Source organism: Pseudophryne corroboree, chromosome 4 (assembly GCF_028390025.1).
Source record: "Pseudophryne corroboree isolate aPseCor3 chromosome 4, aPseCor3.hap2, whole genome shotgun sequence".
Lineage (NCBI taxonomy): Eukaryota > Metazoa > Chordata > Amphibia > Anura > Myobatrachidae > Pseudophryne > Pseudophryne corroboree.
Window position 1 is genome coordinate 755,638,336 of NC_086447.1, and position 20,050 is coordinate 755,658,385.

General features: G+C 49.6%; 1 protein-coding gene across 1 annotated transcript; it reads right to left on the bottom strand.

Annotated features, from left to right (window-relative positions):
* Positions 1-1,391: 1,391 nt before the first annotated feature.
* Positions 1,392-19,819, bottom strand: LOC134910312 (uncharacterized). The gene is made up of 2 exons (XM_063918178.1): positions 19,730-19,819; positions 1,392-10,276 (listed from the first exon to the last, which is right to left on the bottom strand). The coding sequence occupies exon 2, from the start codon at positions 7,642-7,644 to the stop codon at positions 6,256-6,258; it is 1,389 nt and encodes a 462-aa protein (XP_063774248.1). The 5' UTR covers positions 7,645-10,276; positions 19,730-19,819; the 3' UTR covers positions 1,392-6,255.
* Positions 19,820-20,050: the final 231 nt, after the last annotated feature.

The following is a 20,050-nucleotide window of genomic DNA, read 5'->3' on the forward strand; positions in this document are numbered from 1 at the left end:
CAGACGGAGGAGTCAATTACGGACTCCCCCCAAAGTTGGACAGCGGAAGCAGACAGCACGGGTCGAGCGACACGGATTGCAGCTGCGAGCTACCCATCACTTGCGAGCTACAGGTTGGCGACCGCTGTTCTAGAGTAATGTCCTATACTTTATCCAAACGAGCATTTCCTGTTAACACCTTCAAGAAAAATCTATGGTCCCTTAGCATATTAATGAAATAAACTTATGTTCCACCACGATCTCAAATGGAATTCGAGTCCAATGAAAGCATTTGAATGCAAGTAGATAACAGCACGCATCCGGAAGTGTAATGAAGTCTGGTTACTAAGGAAGCGCATGACGCAACGCGCTATGATCACGTGATCGGAGCTCAATAGAAATGTGGTTGCCGGGGTGACCAAAGAAACTTCTATGATGCAGATCATGTTCACCACGTGATCGGACTGACGTGAAGTGTGGGGATTGCACGGCTAGAACACGTGGTGATTACGTCATCGTGAGGGAGGCCCAAGGGATTGGTGTTTTCTCGATGATACATGTGGGAAGGGTCCTTGCACACAAGTGTCACGGACTATTAGGAATCTTTATGTATAGAGACCAGCTGTGCCGGGACCAATAGGGACTAAAAGAGGGATTTTTAAATAGTTTCTGGAGACTGCAAAGGCATTCACCAACGGAGCTTACCTTGAGAAAGACCCAGGCAGGGTCGGAACGCGTGGGTGCCCTGTGGATGATTCAGGAAGGAGGGGGACGTGGTCTTACTGTTGCCGATCCAGAGAGGCAAATTTGAGCCAGAGTAAATCCCTTTGCTGCAGCCGGGAGGATCTGGTACATTATACGCTTATAAGAACTGTCCGTTTCCAGTTCTTGCCTGAAGCTGGTAATTAGCCATTGTTCATTCCATCCTAGGATTTGGTCCAATTGTGAATGACAATTTTTTTTGTGCCTACCAAACAACTGGGCACTGTTTGTTTTTATGTATTTTTGTTATTAAATAAGTGTTTTTTTAAAAAAAAGGTTTTACACTATGCTCTGTTTATCTTTCTCTATTCTCGGTACTCATTTGAGGTTAAATACCCTGTGAGAGAGAGCCTAGAAGAGAACATCAAACAAACCGACCCCCATAACAGCGCTGATGTAGTGGTATTCTATGTACTGTGTTTTTGTGTTCAATTGGAGGTAGGAGAAACATCATTATAGTGATACTCAAAATTGCAACAATTTCTCTCTGCGCACTGTGTGATCTTTCTGCTTTTTTGTTTGAATTAATAGTGCACATATTCCCAGTCCTCAGTACACACTAAACATCCTAGTGATATTTGGTGGACCCCCTTTATTGAAGTAAACCTTAGTTACCTTTTATACCAGTAAATAAAGACACGGAGACATGATTTTGGCAGAAAAATTGCTAGCTATTTATTTGACCCTAACCATAGCAAAACCTGTAATTGGGAAAAGTTTGTTAAGATGCCGAATCAGCCGGCATAATGGTGGCAGAAAAAAGAACGGCTCTATTAAACTATTGGTAAACTTAAATTGGTAAACTGACCGAAACCGTCCAGCACCCTATCAAAACCGGTAATAGGTGTCAACACAACCCCCACAGTGACTTCCCACCGCTCCTGGGTGCCCTGCCGCTGCCTCCCGGATGGGTGGTCGAGCGGCCATTAAGTCGATGGAGGTGAGTGCACCTAAACCATATAACACTGAAACTTACTACCTATAAAAAACCATACAACTACAAACTGCCGTTCTTTTTCGCCTATAAATAGCCAACGAATGAAAACAGCTAAGCAATTAAACGCCAATGCACTCCGCGTCAAACAAAACAACCTCTACCCTTAGGGCGGGAGGGCGGGAAGAAAATTCAGCAAGCAAAGAGACCTAAAATGGCCACTCCAGCCTATATATACCTTAACCCTCCCCCTTTCCTAAGGCTGTACTACCTCACAGCTAGGTCCACCCCTCACAGGATGTTTAACCCATTCCTCTCCTATGTTAGTCAATTCTCTCTCCTAAACATCCTAGTGATATTTGGTGGACCCCCTTTATTGAAGTAAACCTTAGTTACCTTTTATACCAGTAAATAAAGACACGGAGACATGATTTTGGCAGAAAAATTGCTAGCTTTTTATTTGACCCTAACCATAGCAAAACCTGTAATTGGGAAAAGTTTGTTAAGATGCCGAATCAGCCGGCATAATGGTGGCAGAAAAAAGAACGGCTCTATTAAACTATTGGTAAACTTAAATTGGTAAACTGACCGAAACCGTCCAGCACCCTATCAAAACCGGTAATAGGTGTCAACACAACCCCCACAGTGACTTCCCACCGCTCCTGGGTGCCCTGCCGCTGCCTCCCGGATGGGTGGTCGAGCGGCCATTAAGTCGATGGAGGTGAGTGCACCTAAACCATATAACACTGAAACTTACTACCTATAAAAAACCATACAACTACAAACTGCCGTTCTTTTCCGCCAACAGCGAAGGACTCCATCCCAGAGTCCTTGCACCGCCACCATAAACTACCCTAACTCCTGCAACACTAGGAACAGATCCTCCAGGAAAAACATCATCCCCTCATTGGATAGATGTACACCATCAGGCCGAAAAAGGTGTTTGTCTCGGAACCGAATCCTAGGGTGGCGAACGACTTTACCTCCGTGGGCCAAGACCCACTTCGCCACCGCCCCATTCACCTTTATCCTGGCCTCATCTATTACGCGTCCGTCCTCCACACCTCGCCAACTCAACCTTGGCACCATCAGGGAAAATACCAATATACAATTGGTCCATGCTGCGGCCACCCTTGCCAGATCTTGTATCATGGCCCACCGTAGCTCCAAGGAAGTCCTCTTCCCTAGGTCGTTGCCACCTAAGTGGACAACCAAAACCTTGGGAACTCCATGCTTCCTGGCCTGACTGACCAGTCTACTCAATAGATCTGTCCACATCATACCTCGCCAACCAAGCCATCTGATTCCGTGACCTCTAGGAAACCTCTGAGAAGTATCAGAGGCCAAAAACCTTGCTGCCCAGAAGACATACGAGTGGCCAACCACCCAAACGGACAAGCCATCAGCGAAACAACCTGAATGGAAGGAAAAAGGGGTAAAATGTGTTACTATAATTCTACGCCATAGCATGTATTATGTTAACCTGAAGGATCTGCCAAAAGAAAAAATTTTTTATTGCTTCCTAATGTCGCAGCAGTCACGGCCTAGCCGATCTCCCGAGCTCCTAGCCAATTTGAAGTAAAAGCATTAAGACATTAAGGGAAAGGCAAAAGAAACAAAACGAAATTAAACAGGGGGGGGGGGTATAAAAAAGAGGGTAAAACATGAAATAACTCAGCTGGAGGTGAAAGCATAAAAACCTGCTGAGGGACTTTGATAAGAACAGATTAGCCGAATTAATGATTAGAATTCAGTCCGTCAAGTCAGGCAAAAATCGCAAAATAACTCCAGACCCCCGCTGCCGGCTCACGCCCGCAGCGGCAAGTGGCTAATCCCTGAGTAGGATCACACACGGGTAAACGAACCAACACACAGTGAACATAACATATGCATAAACACCAAGCAAACATTATCTTACTCTAACTTCTTGATGCAAGCTACGCTTAAGCAAAGTATCTCAGGCGACGGGGCGAATGTACCGCTTATAACAGGACGACTTCCATCGTCCCACCGCCTGGATCTGGGCTCCCGAAAAACCCGCGGCCGCTGCCGCCGTAGCAGCCCCAATGCGGAAGGAGTGTGTACCGAAGTGGGAGGGGGAAAGGCCCAAGCTCGTCAGACAGCGACCCATCATCCACCGAAATTGGAACTTAGTTACTGGCCGCCCGTCATAGTGCTGCAACCACGACCCCCGACAGTCGGGCCTCACTGCCTCATATTGTACTGCCAACCGTACTGGGCATATGCTCTCCTCAAGTGCCGGAACCAGGGTGACCCATCGGCCCTTCCCCACCTGGTCTTAGAGCGTCGCAATCTGCACAGCAAGGACCTCCCACTCACCACTACGTCCTCTACCAGCATGCGCGAATCAGTTTGCTTAGAAGGCGCTACCAACTCCGATATCCTAAAGGCGCCGTGGTAAGCCATAGAGAACGCCAATCTAAAAAGCAGCGATTCGAACATAGATGATGCGATGGCTCCAACCGACCCAATGATGCCTGGCAGCAACGCCGCATCAATGGGCCGCCTTCTGTCAGGCGGCGTAGGTGCTACGCGCGCCCATCCTTTCATAGCCTTAAGCAGAATACCACTTTTCGTCAAATCGGGAACCCCTTTAATTCTGCAGAAGAACGCAATGCCAGCCAAGTACCGGGACACCACCGCTCTAGACCTACCTGAAACATAAAGCTGCCAAATAAAAGAAAGCATCATCCGATGCCCGCTCTTACCTCGTTGCTTCCGTCCTCTAGCAAATTCCTCCCATTCGCTCCAGGCCTGCTTGTAAGCCTTAAGCGTGGATGGCGCGACCGAACGCAGTGCTAGACCTTCCAGTCCGGCTTGATGACCTGCCAGACATAACCGGGACAATGAAAACCTTGTTCCTCGGCCTCGGGAGCCAACCCGTAAAACCTCTCCTATTGCCCTCGCGATAGCGCGTCAGCGACCCCATTTTCTAGACCCGGTACGTGTTGTGCCCGAAACCACACATTCCTGCGCAGGCAAGTAAGCAGCAACTGCCCTAGCACCCGAAGCACTACCAGCGATTTTGCCCTCTGGTTGTTAATCGCGTGCACCACGCCCAGATTGTCGCATCTGAACAGGATGCTGCGATGCGCTAACCGCTCGCCCCAGATTTCCAGCGCAACCATGATGGGAAAGAGTTCCAGGAGCAGAAGGTCCTTAGTGAAACCCGCCTGGTGCCAGTCTGCTGGCCACGATGCCGCGCACCAAGATCCCTCAAGATAGCAACCAAAACCGGAGGCTCCTGCCGCGTCGGTGAAAAGCTGCAATCTGGCGCTGTCGACCGTTGGTGCCTGCCATATTCGCACACCGTTGAAATCCTCCAGGAACGAGGCCCAAACTGCCAGATCTCTTTTTATCTCAGCGGGCAAGCGTACAAAGTGGTGCGGCCTGGCACACCCCGCGGTCGCTCTTTCTAGCTTTCGGCAGAAAACCCTGCCCATCGGGATGACCCGACAAGCAAAGTTAAACATGCCCAGCAAGGATTGCGCCTGCCGCAGCTTAACCTTACGCGAACCCATGAATTGGCTAATGGCTTCGCGAAGCTTAGCCACTTTGTCCAAAGGAAGGCGACACTCGCCTGACACTGTGTCGATCTCGATTCCCAGAAATGACAGGCAAGAGATCGGTCCCTCCGTTTTGTCCTCGGCCACTGGCACTCCGAAATGACAAAACAATGCTCGTATACTGAAAAGCAGGTTGCCGCACCGCGGCGAACCCGCCGGCCCCGTACAAAGGAAATCATCGAGGTAATGGGCAACCCGTGCCCACCCGACGAAGATTCCACGCACCAATGCAGGAAGGTGCTAAAACGTTCAAAATACGAGCATGAAACGGAACACCCCATCGGCAAACATTTGTCAATGAAATATTCCGATCCAATCCGGAAACCCATAAAACGGAATGAGTCCGGATGGAGGGGTAGCAACCTAAAAGCGGATTCGACGTCAATCTTTGCCATGAGGGCCCCAGCGCCGTAGCTGCGGACCAAATTAAGCGCCTCGTCAAACGACTGATACACTACCGAGCAATGACCCGGAGGTATAGCGTCGTTGACGAGGACCCCGCTGGGTAGGAAAGGTGTTGGATCAGTCGGAAGGACCCGGGTGTTTTCTTGGGTACCACCCCCACCGGGGGGATGACGAGATCCGCCACTGGGGGTGTTGCAAACGGCCCCTCCATCCTGCCCAGCCTGACCTCCTTATCGACTTTTTCCCGCAACACTAAAGGCAAGGCCCGAGCAGACTGGAGGTTCCTCTGTGCCCGAACTGTAACATCGCTCGCAACAGGCAAGCGGAAACCAAAACTAAAACCTTCGTATAAAAACCTGGCATCCTCCTTATTCGGATACCAACCCAACCATTTACGCATAGCCTTTAACCTAATTGGCGTTGGCGCCCTGTGGAGCGCCCCCGCCGGGTGCCCCTCTCGAGTAGGATTGCTTAGAACGGGGACCCTGCCGAGTATTCTTGAAGCAGGAGGAGGCAGGGTGGGAACCCCCGCAATGGAGGCAAGCGTGACGGAACCGACACTGCTTGCCGTAGGAACATGCAGCGTTGTTAAACGCGAAACAATCCTTTCGTTGCGGGCTGTTTCCCAGCCCGGACGGCCGACCTACCCGGCTTGGCCGACCCGCCGTCCGCGCCGGGCGCATGGGCGGACGGCCCAGCACGGTGTCCGTCCGCCCCTGCGTTCCGGGGCTCCTTGGCCTGCTGCGAGGCCCTGGTGACCTTAAGCCATACCTCCACGTCCTTGAAACCGAAGTCCATAACGTACAACCCGTCCTGCTTCTCTCTGAATTCCTCATCATACCTACGCCATTCGTTACCCGCCGACGTGCGTTGCATATCGTGCACGAGATGCAGGTACCGAATGACATTGATATGTTCGTCTGGCCTGTCTTCAAGGTAACAAGCCGCGAAAACCCAAAACCCCGCCAGCCAGTTATCAAACGTGCGGAACGCCTCGGCCCCTATGCCCTTCTTAGCGGTTGCTGCCTTGAACTCTTTTTTAGAGTCTTTAGTCAAGACGAAGACATCTACGTAGTCCCCCCTGCGAATCCTTTTGCTGCAGCTATCCCTAAGCCCCCGCATGACAGCCGTATATTCGCAGCGGACCACGCCTGGCAAGTCGCGTCGCTTCCTGGCCTTGCGAGATTCTTTGCTAAGCCGCCTTCGCCTCTTGCGCCTCTCCTGCTGCCCAGCCGCCTTCCTGGCGTATTTAGTCGCCCTTTTCTTCGCCTTCGTCGTGCTACTGACGTCGGACGCTGCCGAAGAAAGGGAGGAGGAGGAAGAAGAGGAAGAAGAGGATGAAGGGGACGAGCTGCGCGAACTCGAGGGAGTACTTGAAACCGACCCCGACTGCTCCGCCTCACCTGAAGCCGTAGATTGGTCGGATCCAGATTCATCAGGCGCGACGTACGCAACGTCCTCAGCTTCCGATTCCGGTTCCTCCGTATCCGCTTGAACAACTGCGGGCAGAAAAGGGGGAGAGGACCCAGACACAAACACAGGCGTGCGCCTAGCCCGTCTAGGCGTGGGCGTGCCAGGTGAATGCACATTCTCGTCTCGCCGCGGCTGCTGCTGCAGCTGAGCCGCGGCCGCACCAAGCTCGCGGCATGCACGTGCTACCCTCTGAGCGGCTGAAACTGCACCGGCGCCCGATCCGCTCGGCATCCCCCCGGACCCACCATCGAGCTCCGGGGCCACTGCGAGCGGACCCAACGCCGCCACCACCGTGGCGAGGGCCGACGCGAACGCGCCTTGCGTTTCATTGTGACCCCGTGACGTTGGAACGTCGTCTGCTGGCTGACGTGAGGGAGGAACGCGCCGAGTGGACCCGCCGCTGGGCATAGGAAGCCATGACCCATCCGCACCGCGGCCCGGTCGGCCCTGTGGGGAAAGGTCCGCAATGCCAGGGCGCCTCACCCCGGAAATCCACCCCTCCATAATTCCTGTGCCGACTCGCCCAGGTCCCCTGGGAGTGCTGCCCGCCTCTCGCACTGTCCTTACACTGGGGCTAGCCTGCCGCCTGACTGAGCCAGCTCGCTCAGCCCGGTAGCCCCCGCTCGGTGTGACTGTTGATGCCCGCGGTGCTGTGCCTTCAGCACCGCTGGGCAGATTCCCCCAAATACCTGGTTGATCTCCACCAGGCCTCCTCCCCGCCCTCGCCCCGCCGGAAACTATCCGCAGCGAGGAGGGCTGAGGGGACACGGAGCGCTGCGGCGTCGCTGCGCGCACCCGTGCTTCCTGTCCGGGCGCCCCCCGCTGATGTAACAGCCTGTGCGCTCGACGATCCCACGCTGGGCCCAGCGACGGGCCCGGGCCGGATCGCCTCTGACACCTGCCCAGCTCTCCCCCCCCGCGTGGGGCCTCCAAGCGGCCCCGGCAAGCGGGAGTGAGCGGGTGTCGTTGCGGCGGGTGCCGAGCGGCGCCCGGCGAGGCGCACCAGCGTGCGCCCGCGGGTTCCTGCAGTCCCGTCACCCCTGACCGACCCCGGAGGCGAGGGCTGTTGGTCGCCTCTCTCCGGGAGGTCAGTCCTCCGAACCGCCACAGGCCGCCGACCGCGCTCGCCAGCCGATGCACCCGCGACCACAGGGTCGCCGGAGGAGCGCGTCCTGCGCCCCGGAACCCCCGCTTGAGAAGCCCCAGGGGCAGTAACGGCCTCCTCAGCGCCGGACATCCCTGCCCCGGGACCGGCCTCGCCGGACTGGTACCGGGCTGGTGCACCCGCGGATCGGCGTGGGCGGCTGGAGGCCATACTATAATTAGGTAAACTTTAACAAGTGAATAAACTTATAAGGGTGAAAAATCTGCCAGGCAGAACTCACCCAGAAAATTCAGCAAGCAAAGAGACCTAAAATGGCCACTCCAGCCTATATATACCTTAACCCTCCCCCTTTCCTAAGGCTGTACTACCTCACAGCTAGGTCCACCCCTCACAGGATGTTTAACCCATTCCTCTCCTATGTTAGTCAATTCTCTCTCCTAACGGTGCACGTATTCCCAGTCCTCAGACCACACTAACAGTGCACGTATTGCCAGTCCTCAGACCACACTAACAGTGCACGTATTCCCAGTCCTCAGACCACACTAACAGTGCACGTATTCCCAGTCCTCAGACCACACTAACAGTGCACGTATTCCCAGTCCTCAGAACAGTGAGAACACACTAACGGTTCACGTATTCCCAGTCTGCAAGACACACTAACAGTGCACGTATTCCCAGTCCTTAGAACACACTAACAGTGCATGTATTCCCAGTCCTCAGACCACACTAACAGTGCACGTATTCCCAGTCCTCAGACCACACTAACAGTGCACGTATTGCCAGTCCTCAGAACACACTAACAGTGCACGTATTCCCAGTCCTCAGACCACACTAACAGTGCACGTATTCCCAGTCCTCAGACCACACTAACAGTGCACGTATTCCCAGTCCTCAGAACAGTGAGAACACACTAACGGTTCACGTATTCCCAGTCTGCAAGACACACTAACACTAACAGTGCACGTATTCCCAGTCCTTAGAACACACTAACAGTGCATGTATTCCCAGTCCTCAGGACACACTAAATCTGGGTACTCACCTAAAGATACATCTGCAGATGGTGGTTGTTCATACACACTGACCAACCACCACTGCCATCTACAGATATATGTGTTGGCCAATTAATATTTCCTCTGTACACTTTGGCAGATGTCATCATTAAGCGTGCCAAATATTCTGACAATTTACATAATGTGCTGGCCTTTTAAAGAGCACACAGGTAAAGGAAAGGCTTTTTTTTCCTGTTTTATCTCCCACCGTCTCTCTCTCATTCCTTCCGTCTCCCACTGTATCTCACTCCTCCGTCTCACTACCTCTGCCTCCTCCCACTGTCTCTCTCTCAGGCCCTTCATCTCCAACTGTCTCTCCCTTTCTCCCTATGTCTCCCACGCCTTTTTCTCTCCCCCACTGTATCCCTCACTCTGTCTCTCACTGTCGCGCTCCCTCCGTCTCCCACCGTCTCTCTCGTTCCCTCCACATGTGTAGCCCTTGCTGCGGGATACGTCATTAGGTCGACCACTACTGGTCGACATGCATTAGGTCGACATGGTCACTAGGTCGACATGATCATTAGGTCGACATAAAAAAGTCGACATCAGTTTTTCAATTTATTTATTTTTTCCTTTTTTTTTCCACTTTTTTCTTTTTTTTCCCAATATATATTTTATTGAGGTTAACAAGAAACAACAATTAGCAGCAGGAAAAAGCATAGAACCCGACCATTGTACAGAGTCATGGTAAATCACATATTAACTAATCAAAAGGGCGGAGGGGCCTAGAGCAGAACCTCCCATTTTCCATTTTCTAATATAAAGCAGCATAATTATAAACGACAGATTTGTATACGTCTAGAAAAACATCAATTGTAAATCTGATATAAAGACAAAACAAAAACATAAACAGTATAACATTCTGATGCGTTCACCCCATCGGGGAACACAGGAACCAAAAACAATAAACTAAAACACAGAATAAAATAGTACCTGCCAAGGCCAGGGGATCGCCGACCCATCCATGGAGAGACCAACAAAGCTAGAGAAAATACACAGTCGACGGAGAGTCATAAAGATGGAGTAGAAAAGGGGGATAGAAAAAGCTAAGGTATGTTCAGAGATTGGTGTGATAAGGAGGGGAGAAAAGGAGGAGAGGCGGGGGGTGGATGGAACTATACAGTTATGGGAGGGAAACTGGAGAGTTATCAGCCAGGAGTTGGTGGCCATACCATGTGGTGCAACAAAAACTCTGCTGAATGGCTAGTTTCGTTAGAGTAGGCAGCTTGTGTATAAACCGGCCCCGACACTGAAATAGCGCAGGGTTAGTATTTCTTTATCGAGGGATGTTTCCAGCCAATCCATCTTGAACAGAAAGAGCAGCCTAGAGGTCGCCAGTGACAGCGTGTGGGGGTGTCAGAGATCCACTGCTGAAGTATGGCCTTCCTACCTACTGCCGAAAGAATCACGACTAGTTTCGTATCCTGAGTGGGGAGATCGACTTGATCAAGAACGCATCCAAAGAGAGCCCAAGAGGCAGTACATTGAAAGTGCAAACCCAACTCCGAGGTACCATAGATCCTTAACGCAGCCCAGAAGGCCTGAATGTGAGGGCAATGCCAAAAGCAGTGCATGAGATCAGCTAATGGTGCTGAGCATTTTATACATTTTGACGAATCCGATAAACCCATCAAATCACTCCTCTTTGGAGATATATAGGCTCTATGTAGGATCTTATAGGACATTTCCTGGTATAAGCTAGCCAAGATAAGTTTTAAAGAGGCTGTAAAACTATTCAGTATGGCATCGGGAGACATTGAAGGTATTTGAGAGGACCATTTCTGAAGTTGTGCGAGGTCAGTAGTGGGTACATGTTCCGTACGTATGCGGGCATAAATAGTCAAAATGGAGTATGTCCCAGAGCGTAGGAGCGTATCTAGGGAATTAATAAAGTCTGACGGATGAAGATGGGATAGGATAGATTGTATATAGTGTGAGGCCTGAAAAAATAAGATTTTACTTACCGGTAAATCTATTTCTAGTAGTCCGTAGTGAATGCTGGGGACTCCGTAAGGACCATGGGGAATAGACGGGCTTCGCAGGAGACATGGGCACTTTAAGAAAGAATTTAGATTCTGGTGTGCTCTGGCTCCTCCCTCTATGTCCCTCCTCCAGACCTCAGTTAGAGAAACTGTGCCCGGAAGAGCTGACAGTACAAGGAAAGGATTTTGGTAATCCAGGGCAAGATACATACCAGCCACACCAATCACATCGTATAACTTGTGATAAACTTACCTAGTCAACAGTATGTACAACAACAGAGCATCAGTTCAACCCTGATGCAACAATAACATAGCCCTTATTGCAGCAATAACTATATACAAGTATTGCAGAAGAAGTCCGCACTTGGGACGGGCGCCCAGCATCCACTACGGACTACTAGAAATAGATTTACCGGTAAGTAAAATCTTATTTTCTCTAACGTCCTAGTGGATGCTGGGGACTCCGTAAGGACCATGGGGATTATACCAAAGCTCCCAAACGGGCGGGAGAGTGCGGATAACTCTGCAGCACCGATTGAGCAAACACAAGGTACTCCTCAGCCAGGGTATCAAACTTATAGAACTTTGCAGAAGTGTTTGAACCTGACCAAGTAGCCGCTCGGCACAGCTGTAATGCCGAGACCCCTCGGGCAGCCGCCCAAGAAGAGCCCACCTTCCTAGTGGAATGGGCCTTAACTGATTTTGGCAGCGGCAATCCAGCCGCCTAATGAGCCTGCTGAATCGTGTTACAGATCCAGCGAGCAATAGTTTGCTTTGAAGCAGGCGCCCCAAGCTTGTTGGAAGCATACAGGATAAACAAAGATTCTGTTTTCCTGACCCTAGCCATTCTGGCAACATAAACCTTCAAAGCCCTGACCACATCAAGTAACTCGGAATCCTCCAAGTCAGTAGTAGCCACAGGCACCACAATAGGTTGGTTTATATGAAAGGATGAAGCCACTTTCGGCAGAAATTGTGGGCGGGTCCGCAATTCTGCTCTATCCGCATGGAAAACCAGATAGGGGCTTTTATGTGACAAAGCCGCCAATTCTGACACACGCCTAGCCGAAGCCAAGGCTAGTAGCATGACCACCTTCCACGTGAGATATTTCAATTCCACCGTTTTGAGTGGTTCAAACCAATGTGATTTCAGGAAACTCAACACCACGTTAAGATCCCAAGGTGCCACTGGAGGCACAAAAGGGGGCTGAATATGCAGCACTCCCTTTACAAACGTCTGAACTTCAGGTAGGGAAGCCAGTTCTTTTTGAAAGAAAATGGATAGGGCCGAAATCTGGACCTTAATGGAACCCAATTTTAGGCCCAAAGTCACTCCCAACTGTAGGAAGTGAAGGAAACGGCCCAGCTGGAATTCCTCCTTAGGGGCATTCCTGGCCTCACACAAAACAACACATCTTCGCCATATACGGTGATAATGTTGAGCCGTCACGTCCTTCCTAGCCTTTATCAGCGTAGGAATGACCTCATCCGGAATGCCTTATTCTGCTAGGATTCGGCGTTCAACCGCCATGCCGTCAAATGCAGCCGCGGTAAAACTTGAAACAGACAGGGCCCCTGTTGCAACAAGTCCTGTCTTAGAGGCAAAGGCCACGGGTCCTCTGTGAGCATTTCTTGCAGATCTGGATACCAAGTCCTTCTTGGCCAATCCGGAACAATGAGTATTGTTCTCACTCCTCTTTTTCTTATGATTCTCAGCACCTTGTGAGAGGAAGAGGAGGAAATACATAGACCGACTGGAACACCCACGGTGACACCAGTGCGTCCACAGCTATCGCCTGAGGGTCTCATTACCTGGCGCAGTATCTGTAGCTTTTTGTTGAGGCGGGATGCCATCACGTCCACCTGTGGCAGTTCCCACCGACCTGCAATCTGCGTGAAGACTTCTTGATGAAGTCCCCCCTCTCCCGGGTGGAAGTCGTGCCTGCTGAGGAAGTCTGCTTCCCAGCTGTCCACTCCCGGGATGAACACTGCTGACAGTGCGCTTACGCGATTCTCCGCCCAGCGAAGAATTCTGGTGGCTTCTGACTGAATCAGAACCGGTTGGTCGCGAAGCAGGGTCTCCGCTTGACGTAGGGCGTTGTATACGGCCCTTAATTCCAGGATGGTGATGTGAAGGCAAGTCTCCTGACTTGACCACAGACCTTGGAAATTCCTTCCCTGTGCGACTGCTCCCCACCCTCGGAAGCTTGCATCTGTGGTCACCAGGACCCAGTCCTGAATGCCGAATCTGCGGCCCTCGAGAAGGTGAGCACTCTGCAGCCACCACAGGAGAGACACCCTGGCCCTGGGGGATAGGGTGATCAGCCGATGCATCTGAAGATGTGATCCAGACCACTTGTCCAGTAAGTCCCATTGAAAAGGTCCTCGCATGGAACCTGCTGAAGGGAATGGCCTCTTATGATGCCAGCATCCATCCCAGGACTCGAGTGCAGTGATGCACTGACACCTGTTTTGGTTTAAATAGGTTCCTGACCAGTGTCATGAGCTCCTGAGCTCTCTCTATCGGGAGATAAACCCTTTTCTGGTCTGTGTCTAGAATCATGCCTAGGAAAGGCAGATGAGCCGTAGGAACCAACTGCGACTTTGGAATATTTAGAATCCAGCCGTGTTGCCGTTACACTTCCAGAGAAAGTGATACGCTGTTCAGCAACTGCTCTCTTAATCTCGCTTTTATGAGGAGATCGTCCAAGTACTGGATAATTGTGACACCTTGCTTCCGCAGGAGCACCATCATTTCCGCCATTACCTTGGTGAAGATTCTCGGGGCCGTGGGGAGACCAAACGGCAACGTCTGAAATTGGTAATGACAATCCTGTACCGCAAATCTGAGGTACGCCTGATGAGGTGGATAAATGGGGACATGAAGGTATGCATCCTTTATGTCCAGAGACACCATAAAATCTCCCCCTTTCAGGCTTGCGATGACCGCTCTTAGCGATTTCATCTTGAACTTGAACCTTTTCAGGTATATGTTCAGGGATTTTAAATTCAATATGGGTCTGACCGAACCGTCCGGTTTCGGGACTACAACATGGTCGAATAATAACCCCCTCCTTGTTGAAGGAGGGGAACCTTGACCACCACCTGTTGAAGATACAATTTGTGAATTGCAGTTAACACTATTTCCCTCTTGTGGGGGGAAGCCGGCAGGGCCGTTGGTGAGGGGCATCTCCTCAAAGTCCAGCTTGTATCCCTGAGACACAATATCTATTGCCCAGGGATCCAACAGGGAGTGAACCCACTTGTGGCTGAAATTACGAAGACGTGCCCCCACCGGGCCTAGCTCCACCTGTGGAGCCCCAGCGACATGCGGTGGATTTTGTAGAGGCCGGGGAGGACTTCTGTTCCTGGAAACTAGCTGTGCTGTGCAGCTTCTTTCCTCTGCCCCTGCCTCTGGCAAGAAAGGACGCACCTCGGACTTTCTTGTTTCTTTGTGATCGAAAGGCTGCATTTGATAATGTCGTGCTTTCCTAGGCTGTGCAGGAATATAAGGCAAAAGATCAGAATTACCAGCTATAGCTGTGGAGACCAGGTCCGAGATCCCTTCTCCACACAATCCTCAGCCTTCCATATGCCTCTTAAGTCGGCATCACCTGTCCATTGCATATTCTACAGGACACGTCAAGCAGAAATCGACATATCGTTGACTCTAGAACCCAGTAGACTAATGTCACTTTGGGCATGTTTTATATATATATATATATCTTAAGACAGCATCTTTAATCTATCTATCTATCTATCTATATATATATACACATATATATATATATATATATACATACTAGGGTCTCAATCTCTGCTGATAAGGTACCTGACCACGCTGCTACAGCGCTATAAACCATTGCCGACACAATCGCCGGTCTGAGTAGTGTACCAGAATGTGCACGCTATCTACATGATCCCTGAGGATAGCTGTTAAGTCAGGGCTACCTTTTGGGCAAACGTGACACCCTAGGGGAAGATTCCCATCGTATCCTGGCCCTAGTAGGGAAAGGATACTCCCTGAGAATTCTTTGTGGGAAACTGCAGTCTCTTGTCTGGAGATTCCCGCTCTTTTTCATCATGACAGGAGGGGAATTTACCTCAGCTTTCTTCCCCTTAAACATGTGTACCCTTGTGTCAGGGACAGATGAGTCATCAGTGATATGCAAATCATCTTTTATTACAATAATCATATATTGAATACTTTCCTGCCATTTTGGCTGTAACTTTGCATTATCGTAGTCGACACTGGAGTCAGACTCTGTGTCGATATCAGTGTCTATTATTTTGGATAGTGATCATTGAGAGACTCTGAAGGTCTCTGCAACATAGGGACAGACATGGGTAGATTCCCTGCGCCCTGCACCCTTACAGTGACCGGAGTATGTGGGTGTGTGTGGGAGCAATGGCGCACAGCTGCAGTGCTGTGCGCTACCTCAGTGAAGACTGGAGTCTTCTGCCGCCGATTTTGAAGTCTTCTTGCTTCTTATGCTCACCCGGCTTCTGTCTTCCGGCTCTGCGAGGGGGACGGCGGCGCAGCTCTGGGATCGGACGACGAGGGTGAGATCCTGTGTACGATCCGTCTGGAGCTAATGATGTCCAGTAGCCTAAGAAGCAGGACCTATCTTCAGAGAGTAGGGCTGCTTCTCTCCCCTCAGTCCCACGATGCAGGGAGTCTGTTGCCAGCAGAGCTCCCTGAAAATAAAAAACCTAACAAAATACTTTCTTACAGCAAGCTCAGGAGAGCTCACTGAACAGCACCCAGCTCGTCCGGGCACAGATTCAAACTGAGGTCTGGAGGAGGGACATAGAGGGAGGATCCAGAGCACACCAGAATCTAAATTCTTTCTTAAAGTGCCCATGTCTCCTGCGGAGCCCGTCTATTCCCCATGGTCCTTACGGAGTCCCCAGCATCCACTAGGACGTAAGAGAAAAGTAGAATGCATGGTGGGGATGAATGTCGAATTTAGTTAAGACATCAGCAAAAGAAAGAATCATTTTCCTAGAGTCAAGAAGGTCACCAATCTGTGTGATCCCAGCCGCGCGCCAATTATTGAAAGGGAAAAAGGCCTGACCCTTCTGGAATTGCAGGTTACCAACCAGAGGGAGAAATAATGAGTAAGTATATTGCAGCTTTAGAGATTTTCTGGATGATCGCCATGCCATAATGGTAGAGGTTAAGAGTAGGTTGTCGAGGTGAGGGGGCGACAATTCAGATCTGTTCGCGTGAAGAAGAAAACTAAGAGACAGGGGGGCACAAAGTTGGGAATCAAGCATCGAGTCGGTAAAGACTGACGTACCTTTAAACCAGTCCATAGCGAAACGAAGAAGGCACGCTCTATTGTACTGCTCTATGTCCGGCAAATTTACACCCCCATTCTGTACCGTCTGGGACAGTTTAAAGAAGCTTATTCTGGGTCGTTTATTGGCCCAAATAAATTTAGAAATAGATGAGTCAAGGGAGGATAGATCAGATTTTGAAAGCATGATTGGAACCATCTGGAGGACATAGAGCAATTTGGGGAAGCTGGCCATCTTAACTAGGTTGCAGCATCCCAGTAGATTGAGGGGCAGTTTTTGCCAGAGCGCTAGTTCAGTCTGAATTTTAGTAAGGATAGGGCTTATGTTGTCAAGGTAGAGGCGAGTAGGGTCAGAGGGGAGGAGGATCCCGAGATAGGTGATGTGGGTGGGGGCCCAGCGAAACGGAAAAGGAGTGTCCCACCCTGTGGTGACCTGGGTAGACAGGGCCAGAGCCTCAGATTTGTCATAGTTGATGGAGAAACCGGCAAAGGAGGAGAAACGTTCAATAGTGTTCTGTAATGCCGGAATAGACTGTCTCGGGTTAGAGGTAAAAAGGAGGACATCATCCGCAAATGCCAGCAGTTTCACCTCTCAATTACCTATCCTAATACCCCGGAAAACAGATAGGTTGAGGATATATCGTAAAAAAGGTTCTAGAGCCAGATTGAAAAGAAGGGGGGAGAGAGGGCATCCCTGTCTACTCCCTCTTTCAAGAATAAAGGGAGATGAGGGGACATTATTGACTACCACCTGCGCAGTAGGGCTGTTATAAAGGGAGTCGACAAGGCCACGGAAGTTCTCACCAAATTGTTGATGAATCAAGACTCTAGCTAGGTGAGGCCAAGCAATCTTGTCAAAAGCCTTTTCTGCATCAAGGTTTATCAAAATGTTATCAGTGATATTGTGAGTGCGTAAGTGATGGCCGCTAAGGCGGTTCTAATACCCTGTACAGATTGTCTATGTTTAATAAAGCCCATCTGCACAGGTGATACAACACGGGAAAGGCAGGGCTGTAGTCTGTTGGCCATCAGTTTTGTGAGAATTTTGAAATCCTGATTGAGAAGGGAGATCGGTCTGTAGGAACTGGGTATGGAGGGATCCTTGCCAGGTTTTGCTAGAACTATTATAGTGGCCTCATTTCTAATTGGAGTACATTTGGAGATAAGAATATGATTATAAAGATATAAAGAGACGCAAGAGTGGGAGCAATCTCATCACGAAGCATTTTATAAAACTCCGCGCCAAAGCCATCTGGGCCAGGGCTTTTATTGTTAGGTAGGGTCTTGATGACGTCAACAACCTCCTCAACCGTGACCGGTAATTCCAGAGAGTCTCTCTCTTCTTGGGTCAAGACCGGAAATGGAGATCAGCTGTTCATTGTATTAGTTAGGGTATAAATAGGAAGATTTGGGAGATGTCTTTTACGCTTCTGAGGAAGGACATTAATTGTCTGAAACGCGTTAAGCGTAGAATCTCCCTGTGGTATTACCCTATTGTGGCTGACATCTTGAGCTGGTACCAGGTTGCTGAGCTGGATCGCGGTTACCGGAGCCGTTACCCAGGGTGCTCCTATTTATTTGGAGTTTTCAGGACTCTGCTACTAGCTGCTGCTAATGCCTTTGGGAATACCTTTATGTGCTGTTATTCGTCTTTTTGGTGTAAGTGCAATGTTAAATAAATTGATTTGAATTTTAAAGGTTAATTTGCACTATTGCACTTTTTCTATTCTCTGTACCCCTCCACAAGCTTTAATGCTTATCCAGATGTGAAGGGGTAACAATTTGTTACAGGATTATCTAGTGGGCGCACTTTCCTATCTGATCATCAGAACTTCGAGACCAGTTGCTGATAATGCCTATAAGGAAATCCTTGTGCCATTAAATTCGTCTGTTAGGAGTAAGTGTGATGGATAAATAAAATTATGTTTCAAAATAAAGGATAATTTGCACTATTGCACTTTTTTTTTCTCTCTGTTCTTGTACTCCTTTATGAGCTTTAATGATCTTTTGTATGAAGGAGTTACAATCTGTTACAGAATCTGGAATATTTTGACTGAATTGTGAATATTGGATTAATGGAATAATTGGCTATCATTGTTACGGTACTGTGATTATTCCTTTTCACTTTATTGGTGTTTTTATGTAAAACTGGTAGTTGTTTGAGGGCTGGGATCTGTTTTTCTTCTTCTATATACAAATTGCTATTGTTTGGTGCAAGGGGATATGCACTTTGAATTATAGATTCTAGCTGCACTGTTAACAACGTTTGCGCAGATTCTCATCACCTTGCAAACAATTCAAGACCGGGAGGGCAGCCTCCTCTAGAAAGGAGCGATTAGCCTCCTAGTCATCAGGGCCTTTGGCGTATAGAGATTGATAAAAGCTCCGAAATTCGTTGCATATGGTTTCGGGGTCAGTGGTCAGTGTGTCCGAGTTATCGATTGCATTCACCCATGTGCGGGATTTAGGGCCCTTGATTAAATTGGCTAGCAGTTTGCCCGACTTATTGCCCCACCTGTGAAATCTGTTGCGTTGGTAGTCATAGGATAGTTGGGCTCGTTCCATGAGGAACGTATCATAGATGAGTTTGGCAGAAAGGTGAGCTTCCTTGTGTGCGGGTGTATCATGGTGGGTATATCTCCTGTACGCAGAGGTGAGTGTGGCACTTAGGGTCTGTAATTGAGAAGAAAACTTCCTCCGTTTAGAGTGAGTGTAGGACATTATGTGTCCGCGAAAAACAGCCTTGGCCGCGCCCCAAAATATTGGCGAGTCTAAACTCTGGGTGTTATTATCTAGATTGTAATTGAGCCAGGACTGTTTGAGATGAAGAAGGAAATCAGTGGAGTGACGCAGATATGCAGGGAAACGCCACCTAGGGATACTACGGGGAGGCAGGGTCAGTCGGATGTGGAGAGATATCGGGGCATGATCTGATATAATAATATTCTCAATAGAGGTGTGAGTAACTTTGGGGAGGAGGCCAGTGACAGTAAAGATATAATCAATTCGAGAATGGGAGGAATGAGGATGGGAGTAGAAAGAAAAGTCTTTCTGAGTAGGATGTAGTATATGCCAGGGGTCTAATATGTCTAGTTGAGTACAGAAAGAGGAAAGTAACTGAGCGGAGGGTGCGTTAGTGGTGGTACATACCCCGGATCTGTCCATGGATGGGGCGACTACCAAATTGAAGTCCCCGCCGACAACCAAATTTTGGCTACCCCAATTAAGGAGAGTCGTTTCAAGATCTGCAAAAAAGGAGTCAGGTGAGATATTAGGTGCATAGAGATTGAGAAGGGTATAAACAGTGTTATTGATACTTATATCTAGTAGTAGAAATCTACCCCCAGGGTCACAAAGCTTTCTGAGTACAGAGTATTGTAGGTTGGCATGGAATAATACTGCTACCTCCCTAGATTTAGAGTGATGCGGAGAGGAGATACATTCTCCGATCCAAGGGGCACGTAAGGCGTG

Bases quoted from the DNA above. Each gene is read 5' to 3' on its own strand.
- LOC134910312 (XM_063918178.1), bottom strand. From the start codon at position 7,644: ATGGAGGGGTGGATTTCCGGGGTGAGGCGCCCTGGCATTGCGGACCTT.